Here is a 14,567-nt window from a genome sequence, read left to right as displayed (position 1 = left end):
TAATTGAATTGCTACACTCCACATAAGACATTAATACTTTTAAGGCAAACAGCATAGAGCTTAGAAGCACAGATTTTAGAGACAAGAAAAGGAGGGTCTAAATTCTTTCTTTTCAACTTTGTGTTCCTGGGAAAGCCACTGAACCTGAGTTTCAGTTCACTTATCTATAAAATGGGTATAATAATATTTGCTTCATAGGGCTCCTGTAAAAAATATACCAAAGCAAATGATAAATAATAGCTATCATTTAATAATTATCACATTATCATAAGGAAAATTACCACATCATACATTCAAACATTTACTGAGCACCTATCATATACTTGGTATTATGTAGGCACTAGGAATACAAAAGAAAAAAGAACACTGTTGAGAAGATCCAAAATATATCTTATGTTGAATCCACATTTAAAAGTTCATTTCAAGTACAAACTTCACATTCTATTTCTTAATTTCTAAGTAGGGCAATTATTTTAAGTTCCTCCTATAAAAAAGGATTTGTTTTCCCTTTGAAAGGAAAAAAAAAAAATCTAAGAAGTTGTCAGGTTCAACCAATTAGGGCATGTCTGAGAAATCCTTGAAATCTGAAAAACATGGTAAAACTTTAAAAGCAACCTGCAATTAACATCACCTTTCAAATTAGTCTACTTATTAGCAGACTAAATTATATTCAGACATAAAATACATAAAATGGACCAATCTGTTATTATATCTTTTCAGAAAGACTGAGCCAACAGATGTAAGGAACTAACGTTTGCTCATTCCACTTAAATGATGACAGATGGCTTAAATATTAACCCTATTAATAAAACATTTGCATAGTTATTATGAATCTGATTGCCTTACCTCATAATTCTATAAATTCATTTTATCAATTGTACTATATGGCTATCATTTCATTTAAGATATTCTAAACCCCTGCCTCTCGAAGTGTGGTCCTTGAACCAACAGCATCTGTGTCACCTGGGAGCTTGTTAGAACTAGAATCTCATTCCCCATACCAGACCTATTCTGACTGAATCAGAATTTGCATTTTTAACAAAACCCCCAGATGATTTCTATGCACACTAAGGTCTGGGTAGCATAGCTCTAAACCATTGGGTTTTCAGTGTGCATGTGTGTGTTTTACAAAGTTTATTTGCTTCCAAATTGTGTTTATCTCTAGATAGTGTCTTTTAACAAGATTAATTCAATTCAAAGAAGTAAATCAAATCAGTACATATAATGAAGTATATTATTCTATAAAATATGTTAGATATTTTATATATAACATTCTTTCTGTCTCAGAATTGATCTTCCCTCTCAACTAGGACTTCGAGTCTTAGGAGTCTTGTTGTACTATTCATTTTTTCTCTTGAGTTGACATTTTTGTCTCAGCATATAGAACCATTGTGACGAACGTTTTCTCTGTAATTAAACAGCTATAGAGAACAGTACCAGGAGAACAGATTCTCCCATAATCAGAAAAAATCAAAGAACTCAAAATAGGTTCAACCAAGATTGAATTCGAAAGTTCCCTAAAGAAAAAACAACTAGAATGACTCTATCCTCCACAGTAATGTATTTTTATGCTTTACCTAACCTCTTTTTTTACTGCAGGTACCACATATTTTTAAAATAAAAAATTCACATGAGACTTAGAGAGTACAGTTCTTTAGATGGCTCATCTTTTATTATTATTATTGCACAATAGTCCTAGTGCCCATAAAATAGAACAAATCTTGTTTTCTCTTTCGTTTTTTCCAAAAAAAAAATGACAGACCTAGGCTGAAACTGATCACAGCGGGTAGGATGGTTCGGCACAGATTCAAAGGAAGGTACAAATGTTCAGTTTTCAAAAGCACTGCAAAAGCCAACCTCATCTCTTGTCACTGTAGCTGTGGCTTTATGCCAAACATTTGAAAACTGTTAAAAGCACTGTTCCTTATAAGCAATTATGAAGAGCTTTGCAAAGAGAAGTAAAAAAATTGTAATAACAACCAACTCCTTAGAATGGTCAAATGTCCTGGCCTCTGGGTTGCAGGATAAGAATTTAAGAATTATTCAGCTGCACCCAACACAGATGCTTTAGGAGAAAGGGTTTAAAGTGTGTTATGAGAAGGTATCAAGGAACCTGTGGAGCAGTCTCAAAAATTAAATATGTCATCAAACATTCCCAGCTTTTTATAAGATCCAATTATAGGTCAGTCATCCTTATATTTAACTCTTTCTTCGCCTCATTTTGTATTTCAGCCTATATCATTTCTCAGGATACAGGGTTTCAAAACAGTACAACTAGGAATTTAATGCCTTTTTTATGGTCGTAGATATACTGATTTCAATCTTAAAGGAGTGCCCCTGGCTCTAATATTCTAGAATGTGGTGAATAATTCATTGTGCCCTTTCTCTAATCACATTCACAGCCAAGCCTCTCGGAAGAACTGTCTGTGCACATTGGCTCCACTTCCTCACCTATCAGCCATTCTTTACCCTATTCCTATCTGGCTTCCACTCCCTTCACTCCACTTAAATTTCTTTTGGTAAAGACCATTAAGGACGTTCATGCTGCTGAACGGAATAGATATCCCTTAGTCATCATGTTTCTTCATTTTGCAGCATCATTCAACAAAGTTAATCACTCTTTCCCCTGGAAATAACTCTCTTTAGCACTGATAAACCTTCATTCCCTTGGGTGCTTCTCAACTCTCTGTCCCTTGTCAATCTTTTATTTATTCATTTATTTATTTTTGTTTGTGTTTTATTTTCTTTATCATACTTTAAGTTCTGGGGTACATGTGCAGAATATGCAGGTTTGTTACATAGGTATACACTTGCCATGGTGGTTTGCTGCACCCATCAACCTGTCGTCTACATCAGGTATTTCTCCTAATGTTATCCCTCCCCCAGCCCCCCACTCCCCTACAGGCCCCGGTGTGTGATGCCCCGCACCCACGTCCATGTGTTCTCATTGTTCAACTCCCACTTATAAGTGAGAACATGTGGTGTTTGGTTTTCTGTTCTTGTGTTAGTTTGCTGAGAATGATGATTTCCAGCTTCATCCATGTCCCTGCAAAGGACATGAACTCATCCTTTTTTATGGCTGCATAGTATTCCATGATATATATGTGCCACATTTTCTTTATCCAGTCTATCATTGATGGGCATTTGGGTTGGTTCCAAGTCTTTGCTATTGTGAACAGTGCTGCAATAAACATACATGTGCATGTGTCTTTATAGTACAATGATTTATAATCCTTTGGGTATATACCCAGCAATGGGATTGCTGGGTCAAATGGCATTTCTAGTTCTAGATCCTTGAGGAATTGCCACACTGTCTTCCACAATGGTTGAACTAATTTACACTCCTACCAACAGTGTAAAAGCGTTCCTATTTCTCCACATCCTCTCCAGCACCTGTTGTTTCCTGACTTTTTAATGATCACCATTCTAACAGGCATGAGATGGTATCTCATTGTGGTTTTGATTTGCATTTCTCTAATGACCAGTGATGATGAGCTTTTTTTCATATATTTGTTGGCGGCATAAATGTCTTCTTTTGTACATATCCTTCACCCACTTTTTGATGGGGTTAACTTTTTCTTGTAAATTTAAATTCTTTGTAGATTCTGGATATTAGCCCTCTGTCAGATGGACAGATTGCAAAAATTTTCTCCCATACTGTAGGTTGCCTGTTCACTCTGATGATAGTTTCTTTTGCTGTGCAGAAGCTCTTTAGTTTAATTAGATCCCATTTGTCAATTTTGGCTTTTGTTGCCATTGCTTTTGGTGTTTTAGTCATGAAATCTTTGCCCATGCCTATGTCCTGAATGGTATTGCCTAGGTCTTCTTCTAGGGTTTTCACAGTTTTAGGTCTTACATTTAAGTCTTTAATCCATCTTGAGCTGATTTTTGTATAAGATGTAAGGAAGGGATCCAGATTCAGCTTTCTGCATATGGCTAAGCCAGTTTTCCCAACACCATCTATTAAATAGGGAATCCTTTTCCCATTGCTTGTTTTTGTCAGGCTTGTCAAAGATCAGATGGTTGTAGATGTGTGGTGTTATTTCTGAGGCCTCTGTTCTGTTCCATTGGTCTATATATCTGTTTTGGTACCAGTACCATGCTGTTTTGGTTACTGTAGCCTTGTAGTATAGTTTGAAGTCAGGTAGCATGATGCCTCCAGCTTTGTTCTTTTTGTTTAGGATTGTCTTGGCTATGCAGGCTCTTTTTTGGTTCCATATGAACTTTAAAGTAGTTTTTTCCAATTCCGTGAAGAAAGTCATGGTAGCTTGACGGGGATAGCATTGAATCTGTAAATTACTTTGGGCAGAATGGCCATTTTCATGATATTGATTCTGCCTATCCATGAGCATGGAATGTTTTCCCATTTGTTTTTGTCCTCTCTTATTTCCTTGAGCAGTGGTTTGTAGTTCTCCTTGAAGAGGTCCTTCACATCTCTTGTAAGTTGGATTCCTAGGTATTTTATTCTCTTTGTAGCAATTCTGAATGGGAGTTCACTCATGATTTGGCGCTCTGTTTGTCTGTTATTGGTGTATAGGAATGCTTGTGATTTTTACACACTGATTTTGTATCCTGAGACTTTGCTGAAGTTGCCTATCAGCTTAAGGAGATTTTGGGCTGAGACAATGGGGTTTTCTAAATACACAATCATGTCATCTGCAAACAGAGACAATTTGACTTCCTTTTTTCCTATCTGAATACTCTTTTTTTCTTTCTCTTGCCTGATTGCCCTGGCCAGAACTTCCAATACTATGTTGAATAGGGGTGGTGAGACAGGGCATCCTTGTCTTGTGCCAGTTATCGAAGGGAACGCTTCCAGTTTTTGCCCATTCAGTATGATATTGGCTGTGGGTTTATCATAAATAGCTCTTATTATTTTGAGATGCACTCTATCAATACCTAGTTTATTGAGAGTTTTTAGCATGAAGGGCTGTTGAATTTTGTCGAAGGCCCTTTCTGCATCTATTGAGATAATCGTGGTTTTTGTTATTGGTTCTGTTTATGTGATGGATTACGTTTATTGATTTGTGTACATTGAACCAGACTTGCATGCCAGGGATGAAGCTGACTTGATCGTGGTGGATAAGCTTTTTGATGTACTGCTGAATTTGGTTTGCCAGCATTTTATTGAGGATTTTCACATTAGTGTTCATCAGGGATATTGGCCTGAAATTTTCTTTTTTTTGTTGTGTCTCTGCAGGTTTTGATATCAGGATGATGCTGGCCTTGTAAAATGAGTTAGGGAGGATTCCCTCTTTTTATACTGTTTGGAATAGTTTCACAAGGAATGGTACCAGATCCTCTTTGTACCTCTGGTATAATTCAGCTGTGAATCCGTCTGGTCCTGGACTTTTTTTGGTTGGTAGGCTATTAATTACTGCCTCAATTTCAGAACTTACTATTGGTCTATTCAGGGATTCAACTTCTTCCTGGTTTAGTCTTGGGAGGGTGTATGTGTCCAGGAATTTATTCATTTCTTCTAGATTTTCTAGTTTATTTGCATAGAGGTGTTTATAGTATTCTCTGATGGCAGTTTGCATTTCTGAGGGATCAGTGATGATAGCCCCTTTATCATTTTTTATTGCATCTATTTAATTCTTCTCTTTTTTCTTTTTTATTAGTCTGGCTAGCAGTCTATCTATTTTGTTGATCTTTTAAAAAAACCAGCTCCCAGATTCACTGATTTTTGAAGGGTTTTTCGAGACTCTGTCTCCTTTAGTTCTGCTCTGATCTTAGTTACTTCTCGTCTTCTGCTAGCTTTTGAATTTGTTTGCTCTTGCTTCTCTAGTTCTTTTAATTGTGATGTTAGGGTGCCAACCTTAGATCTTTCCTGCTTTCTCTTGTGGGCATTTAGTGCTATAAATTTCCCTCTACACACTGCTTTAAATGTGTCCCAGAGATTCTGGTACGTTGTGTCTTTGTTTTCATTGCTTTCAAAGAACATCTTTATTTCTGCCTTCATTTCTTTCTTTACCCAATAGTCACTCAAGAGCAGGTTGTTCAGTTTCCATGTAGTTGAGCGGTTTTGAGTTTCTTAATCCTGAGTTCTAGTTTTATTGCACTGTGGTCTGAGAGACTGTTTGTTATGATTTCCGTTCTTTTGCATTTGCTAAGGAGTGTTTTACTTCCAATTATGTGGTCAATTTTAGAATAAGTGTGATGTGGTGCTGAGAAGAATGTATATTCTGTCGATTTGGGATGGAGAGTTCTGTAGATGTCTATTAGGTTCGCTTGGTCCAGAGCTGAGTTCAAGTCCTGGATATCCTTGTTAATTTTCTGTCTCATCGATCAGTCTAATATTGACAGTGGGGTGTTAAAGTCTCCTACTATTATTGTGTGGGAGTCTAAGTCTCTTTGTAGGTCTCTAAGAACTTGCTTTATGAATCTGGATGCTCCTGTATTGGGTGCATATATATTTAGGATAGTTAGCTCTTCTTGTTGCTTTGATCCCTTTACCATTATGTAATGCCCTTGTCTCTTTTTATCTTTGCTGGTTTAAAGTCTGTTTTATCAGAAACTAGGATTGCAACTCCTGCTTTTTTTTTTTTTTTTTTTTTTTTTTGCTTTCCATTTGCTTGGTAAATATTCCTCCATCCCTTTATTTTGAGCCTATGTGTGTCTTTGCACATGAGATGGGTCTCCTGAATACAGCACACTGATGGGTCTTGATTCTTTATCCAATTTGCCAGTCTGTGTCTTTTAATTGGGGCATTTAGCCCATTTACATTTAAGGTTAATATTGTTATGTGTGAATTTGATCCTGTCTTTATGATGTTAGCTGGTTATTTTGCCTGTTAGTTGATGCAGTTTCTTCATAGCATAGATGGTCTTCACAATTTGGTATGTTTTTGCAGTGGCTGGTACTGGTTCATGTTTAGTGCTTCCTTCAGGAGCTCTTGTAAGGCAGGCCTGGTGGTGAGAAGATCTCTCAGCATTTGCTTGTCTGTAAAGGATTTTATTTCTCCTTTGCTTATGAAGCTTAGTTTGGCTGGATATGAAATTCTGGATTGAAAATTCTTTTCTTTAAGAATACTGAATACTGGCCCTCACTTTCTTCTGGCTTGCAGGGTTTCTGCCAAGAGATCCACTGTTAGTCTGATGTGCTTCGCTTTGTGGGTAACCCAACCTTTCTCTCTGGCTGCCCTTAACATTTTTTCCTTCATTTCAACCTTGGTGTATCTGACGATTATATGTCTTAGGGTTGCTCTTCTCGAGGAATATCTTTCTGGTGTTCTCTGTATTTCCTGAATTTGTGTTCTCTGTATTTCCTGAATTTGAATGCTAGCCTACCTTGCTAGGTTGGGGAAGTTCTCCTGGATAATATCCTGAAGAGTGTTTTCCAACTTGGTTCCATTCTTCCCATCACTTTCAGGTACACCAATCAAACATAGATTTGGTCTTTTCACATAGTCCCATGTTTCTTGGAGGCTTTGTTCATTTCTTTTCACTCTTTTTTCTCTAACCTTGTCTTCTCGCTTTATTTCTTTGAATTGATCTTCAATCTCTGATATCCTTTCTTCTGCTTGATCGATTCAGCTATTGATACTTGTGTATGCTTCATGAAGTTCTGGTGCTGTATTTTTCAGCTCCATCAGGTCATTTGTGTTCTTCTCTAAACAGGTTATTCTAGTTAGCAATTCATCTAACCTTTTTTCAAGGTTCTTAGCTTCCTTGCATTGGGTTAGAACATGCTCCTTTAGCTCGGAGGAGTTTGTTATTACCCACCTTCTGAAGCCTGCTTCTGTCAGTTCATCAAACTCATTGTCCATCTAGTTTCGTTCCCTTGCTTGCAAGGAGTTGTGATCTTTTGGAGGTGAAGAGGTGTTCTGGTTTTTGGAATTTTTCAGCCTTTTTTTGCTGGTTTCTCCTCATCTTCGTGGATTTATCTATCTTCGGTCTTTGATGTTGGTGACCTTCAGATGGGGTCTCTGAGTGGACACCCTTTTTGTTGATGTTGATACTATTCCTTTCTGTTGGTTTGTTTTCCTTCTAACAGTCAGGCCCCTCTTCTGCAGGTCTGCTGGAGTTTGCTGGAGGTCCACTCCAGACCCTGTTTGCCTGGGTATCACCAGCGGAGGCTGCAGAACAGGCTGCTGCCTGTTCCTTACTCTGGAAGGTTTGTCCCAGAGGGGCACCCACCAGATGCCAGCCACAGCTCTCCTATATGAGGTGTCTGTCGGCCCCTACTGGGAGGTGTCTCCCAGTCAGGAGACACAAGGGTCAGGGACCCACTTTAGGAGGCAGTCTGTCCCTTATCAGAGCTCGAACACTGTGCTGGGAGATCCACTGCTCTCTTCAGAGCTGTCAGGCAGGGACATTTAAGTCTGCTGAAGCTGTGCCCACAGCCACCCCTTCCCCCAGGTGCTCTGTCCCAGGGAGATGTGGGTTTTATCTATAAGTCCCTGACTGGGCTGCTGCCTTTTTTTCAGAGATGCCCTGCCCAAAGAGGAGGAATGTAGAGAGGCAGTCTGGCTGCAGCAGCCTTGCTGAGCTGTTGTGGGCTCCACCCAGTTCAAACTTCCTGGTGACTTTGTTTACATTGTGAGGGTAAAACCCCCTACTCAAGCCTCAGCAATGGTGGATGCCCTTCCCCCCACCAAGATAGAGCATCCCAGGTCAATCTCAGACTGCTGTGCTAGCAGTGAGAATTTCAAGCCAGTGGATCTTAACTTGCTGGGCTCTGTGGGGGTGGGACCCGCTGAGCCAGACCACTTGGCTCCCTGGCTTCAGTGCCCTTTCCAGGGGAGTGAACAGTTCTGTCTCACTGGCATTCCAGTAGCCACTGGGGTACGAAAAAAAAAAAAACTCCTGCAGCTAGCTCAGTGTCTGCCCAAATGGCCACCCAGTTTTGTGCTTGAAACCCAGGGCCCTCGGTGGCATAGGCATGAGAAGGAATCTCCTGGTCTGCTGATTGCGAAGACCATGGGAAAAGCGCAGTATCTGTGCACCCTTCCTCCCAGTACAGACTCTCGCGGCTTCCCTTGGCTGGGGGAGGGAGATCCCGTGACCCCCTGTGCTTCCCAGGTGAGGCGATGCCCCACCCTGCTTCAGCTCACCCTCCATGGGCTGCACCCACTGTCCAACCAGTCCCAATGAGACGAACCAGGTACCTCAGTTGGAAATGCAGAAATCATCCGCCTTCTGTGTTGATCTTGCTGGGTGCTGCAGATAGGAGCTGTTCCTATTTGGCTATCTTGTTGTGTTTTCCTATTTATTTATTTATTTTGAGATGGAGTCTCACTCTGTTGCCCAGGCTGGAGTGCAGTGGTACAATCTTGGCTCACTGCAACCTCTGTCTCCTAGGTTCAAGGGATTCTCCTGCCTCAGCCTCCCAAGTAGCCTCGGGTTTCACCATGTTGGCCAGTCTGGTCTGAACTCCTGATCTCAAGTGATCCACCCATCTTGGCCTCCCAAAGTGCTGGGATTACAGGGATGAGCCACTGTGCCAGGCCTCTTGTCAATCTTCTTTGGGGTTCTGTCCCCTCTACCCAACTTACAAATGTTGGATTGCCTTTAAGCTTGGTCCCGAATCTCACCTAATCCCATGACTATAAATATGACCTTTATGCTGATGACTCACACCTTTATATCTCCAGCCAGATCTTCCTTCTGAGTCTAGACCAATATACCCAACCACCTATTCAATATCTCCACCTGGATGCTTCACAATCTTATGAAATTCAATACATCCAAAACTGAAATCTTGGATTTTTCCCTCACTGTTCCTCCTCCAGTGTTTCCCATTCTTCAACCATCTACTCAGTTGCTTCTGCTAGAAACCCAGAAGTCCTTTACTCTCGCCACTCATATACAATCAATCACCAAGTCTTTTCATTTTGGTCTCCAAAATATATTCCCAATATCCCTATCTCTACTGCCATGCCCTGAGTCTAAGCCATCATCATCTCTTGCCTATAACACTGCAATAGCATTCTAAATGATCTTTCTGAATCCACTCATATTCCCCTCCAATTCCATCTTCACACCACAGCCAGAGTGATCTTTCAAAGATGAAAATGCCTCTGCTTAAAACTGTTCAGTGGCTTCCCACTGGATTTATAATAATGTTCACAAGGCACCTGCCTACCTCTTCAGACAGGCTTATCTCAAGCTACCATTTCCCTTATTCTCTAAGCATCAGATTTGCTAGCCTTCTCACTATACATTACATGCTGAGGTTTTTTCAGATATGTTGTGGCCTCTGTACATGTTGTGGGATTTTTTTTTTTTTTTTTTGAGACAGAGTCTTGCTCTGTCACTCAGGTTGGAGTGCAGTGCCATGATCTCAACCCACTGCAACCTCAGCCTCCCAGGTTTAAGCAATTCTCCCACCTCAGCCTCCTGAGTAGCTGGGACTACAGGCGGCACCACTACACCTGGCTAATTTTTGCATTTTTAGTAGAGACGGGGTTTTGCCATGTTGGCCAGGCTGCTCTCAAACTCCTGACCTCAGGTGATCCGCCCGCCTCAGCCTCCCAAAGTGCTGGGATTACAGGCATGAGCCACCACACCCAGCTGCCTGGGACCTTTATTCTCTTTAATTCTTCTTCTATCTACTGCTGCCCAAAATACACAAACATGTATGCATGTGTGCACACATGTGATGTACATGTATGTGTATAATCCAAAATCCCAGGTTCCTCATCCAATAGTCAAACCAGACAAAAGGGAACTGAATGACTGGCAACCCATGGTGTTAAAGCATACCACTAGAACAAAATGATAATAAGAGCAAACCCCTAACTTAACATATACTAGGCACTATTTTAGGTGATTGATATGTATTAGCTTATGCAATGGTCAAAATAATCCTATGAAGTAAGTACAGGCACACTTCCCTTTACTGCACTTTGCTTTATTGCACTTCACAGATATTACATTTTTTACACATTGAAGGTTTGTGGCAACCCCACATCAATCAAGTCTCTCAGTGCCATTTTTCTAACAGCATGTGTTCACTTCATGTCTCTGTATCACATTTTGGTAATTTTCACAATATTTCAAGCTTTTTCATTATTATTATTATTATATCTGATGGTGATTTGTGATCAGTGATCTCTGATGTTACTATTGTAATTGTTCTGGAGTGCCACAAACCATGCCCATAGAAGACAGTGAACTTAATCAATAAATGATATGTATAGTCCAACTGCTCCATCCACTAGCCTTCGCTCTGTCTCTCTCCCTCTCCTTGGTCCTCACTATTCTGAGACACAACAATATTGAAATCCAGCCAATTAATAACCCTACAATGGCCTCAAAGTGTTAAGGTGAAAGGAAAAATCACACATCTCTCGTTTTAAATCAAAAGCTAGAAATGATTAAGCTTAGTGAGGAAGGCATGTTGAAAGCCAAAATAGGTCAAAAGCTAGACCTCTTACGCCAGTTAGCAAGGTTGTAAAGGCAAAGGAAAAGTTCTTAAAGGAAATTAAAAATGCTATTCCAGTGAACACAGGAATGATAAGTGGAACAGCCTTATTGCTGAAATGGAAAAATTTGTAATGGTCTGCATAGAAGATCAAACCAGTTACAACATTCCCTTAAGCCAAAGCCTGATCCGATTTTTTAACTATTCAAAACAGCCTTTTTTTAGAAGAAGAGGCCATCTAGGACGTTCATAGCTAAAGAGGAGAAGTCAATGCCTGGCTTCAAAGCTTCAAAGGGCAGGCTAACTCTTGCATTAGGGGCTAATCCCACTGGTGACTCTAAATTGAAGCCAATGCTCATTTACCATTCTGAAAGTCCTAGGGCCCTTAGGAACTGTACTAAATCTACTCTGCCTGTGCTCTATAAATAGAACAACAAAGCCTGGATGATAGCACACTTGTTTATGGCATGGTTTACTGAATATTTTAAGCTCACTGTTGAGACCAACTCCTCAGAAAAAAAGATTCCTGTCAAAATATTACTGTTCATTGACAAGGCACCTGGTCACCCAAGAGCTTGGATAGAGATGTACAAAGAGATGAATGTTGTTTTCATGCCTGCTAACACAACATTCATTCTGCAGCCCATGATCAAGGAGTAATTGTCAGCTTTCAAGTCTTATTATTTAAGAAATACATTTTATAAGGCTATAGCTTCTGTAGATAGTGATTCCTCTGACGGAGCTGGGCAGTTAATTGAAAACATCTGAAAAGGATTCACCATTTTAGATACCATTAAGAACATTTGTGATTCATGGGAGGAGGTCAACATATCAACATTAACAGGAATTTGGAAGAAGTTGATTCCAACCCTCACGGATGACTTTTGAGGTGTTCAAGATTTCAATGGAGGACGGAACTGCAGATGTGTAGAAAGGGCAAGAGAACTAGAATTGGAAGTGAAGCCTGAAGATGGGACTGAATTGCTAAAATCTTACGATAAAACTTGAAGAGATGAGAAGTTGCTTTTTATGGATGAGCAAAGAAAGTGGTTTCCTAAGATGGCATCTACTCCTGGTGAAGATGCTGTGAACATTGCTGAAACGACAGCAAAGTATTTAGAATATCACATAAACTTAGTTGATAAAGCAGCAGCAAAATTTGAGAGGATTAACTTCAATTTTGAAAGAAGTTCTACTGTGGGTAAAAATGCCATTAAACAGCATTGCATGCTACAGAGCAATCTTTCCTGAAAGTTAGAGGCAATCCATGTGACAAACTGCATTGTTGTCTTATTTTAAGAAATTGCCACAGCAACCCCAACCTTGGGAAACCACCACTCTGATCAGACAGCAGCCACCAGCATGAAGCAAGACCCTCCAGCAGCAAAAAGACTGACCTGCTGAAGGCTCAGGTGAGTGTTGGCATTTTTTAGCAATAAAGTATCCTCGAATCAAGGTGTGTACATTGTTCTTTTAGACATAATTCTTTTAGACAGTTAATAGACTACAATATAGTGCAAACATAGGTTTTATATGCACTGAGAAGCCAAAAAGTTCGTAACTTGCTTTATTGTGATGGTCTGGAACCGAATCCCAATATTTCTGAGGGCCTGTACCATTATATTATTATCTCTATTTTAAGACAAAGTAAATAAGGTACAGAGAGGTTAAGAAACTGAAGCAAGGTCACAGAAATTCACTGGCAACACGAGGATTCAAATTTAGTCCTGTGTGAATGCTTGGTTATGGGATGACTCAGTTGTCCCTTCTGTAATTAGTTATTTGGTTAAATAGTGTATCCTCCACTAAAAACATCAATAAGGGTGGGGAGCGTTTATATCTTGCTCACTGCTCCATCCCTAGCACCCTGAATAGAGTCTAGCACATACTTGACGCTCAATAAATACACATTGAATATATGAATGTTTACTACTCCCCCGCATAATTATTTTGAGACTGTAAAGGGTTCCAACCATGTCTCCTACTGCTATGTATGTATTTCCTATCTTAGTTGTCGGCCTGTCCATTCCCCAACATGCCTGGCAGTCGTCACTCGGTGTCCCCTCGGCATCGCTTTCGGGGCACTGGCCCCGTGTATATGCGGAGCCTCCCCTCCTGAGGGCTGTGGGCACCTCAGGGATATTTCTGCCTTCGGGCCTCACCTTCCATGTCGGGCAGGGGGCTGTTCCAGCTTCCAGGCACGGCCCAGGTGGGTCTCTGGTGTTTGAGGGTAGGCAGCGGGCGTACCGCTGCAGAGGCCACTCTGTCGCTTCTCCTCCGGTAAGCCCGAGGCTCAAGGGCACTTTTCCTGCCTCCGCCATGTCCTGCCTCAGCACACGCACTGCGGCGGGGACCTGCCAATCCGGCATCGAACCAATCAGTAAGCGGAGCGCTGCAGGGCCCACCCTCCTGTTCAGCGGAAGCCAATGGGCAGGCTCTGAAGATTCCTGCCTAGGGCATTTCCGGGCTTCGGGGTCTCTCTTGACCTTGGGCACTGAGATGGTCGCTTCTACATTGAAGGGCGGTTGTGACCCTTATTAGTGGAAGTTGATGTCGCGCTTGCACAGCATTCGGGCCCACACCTTCCCTCAGGCAGCCCATGTCAACTTCTGCAGCTCTGAGTCTGAGAAGTTTCCCAAACTGCCTGACTGCCTGTAACCTACACCCTGGGACTAGGCTGGTAGTCGAGGCTGCCTGGACACAGGCGTTTCCCTTCCTCATAGCGGCCTTTCAGAAGACAGTGTCCCCGCTTCACCTAACACCCACCACAACAAAGCCCGAGTGCCACACGCCATTCAGGAGACATGATTACTTCCTCATCATCCATCCTGCGGCCCTCTGGACGTTCCCTGCCACCCGACAGTCAATTTTTCACCGAAAGAGGAGCAGATGGGTGGGGGCTGCCAGCAGCAAAAGATGTGCCTGCATTCAAAAGCAGATGCAGTGAAACGACATTTCTGGGTGATTTACAGTCGGCAAAGCACTTACACATCTGTTATTTCCTTTGTCCTCCCAACAACCTTGTAGTGAATTAAAGAAGCAAAGCAGGGATTATTACCCCCATCTAATAGATGGAGGCAAAATAAGGTCCAGTGACCGGGCGCAGTGTCTCATGCCTGTAATCCCAGCACTTTGGGACGCCGATGTGGGTTGGTCGCCTGAGCTCAGGAGTTCAAGACCACTGTGGGCAACATGGTGA

The 14,567-nt window shown here is 41.3% G+C and overlaps 1 protein-coding gene across 2 annotated transcripts in view; it reads right to left on the bottom strand.

Annotated features, from left to right (window-relative positions):
- The window catches only part of REC114 (REC114 meiotic recombination protein), a 108,214-nt gene extending 94,509 nt beyond the window's left edge, over positions 1-13,705 (bottom strand). For both annotated transcript variants that reach the window (XM_003267189.4, XM_030814723.1), the window contains exon 1: positions 13,531-13,705. In XM_003267189.4, coding sequence (XP_003267237.1) covers positions 13,531-13,689 — 159 coding nt within the window. In that variant the 5' untranslated portion in view covers positions 13,690-13,705. The remainder of the gene's footprint in view (positions 1-13,530) is intronic.
- Between the last annotated feature and the right edge of the window lie 862 nt (positions 13,706-14,567).

This window comes from Nomascus leucogenys, chromosome 6 (assembly GCF_006542625.1).
Source record: "Nomascus leucogenys isolate Asia chromosome 6, Asia_NLE_v1, whole genome shotgun sequence".
Classification (NCBI taxonomy): domain Eukaryota; kingdom Metazoa; phylum Chordata; class Mammalia; order Primates; family Hylobatidae; genus Nomascus; species Nomascus leucogenys.
This window is presented reverse-complemented; position numbering and strand designations above follow the sequence as displayed.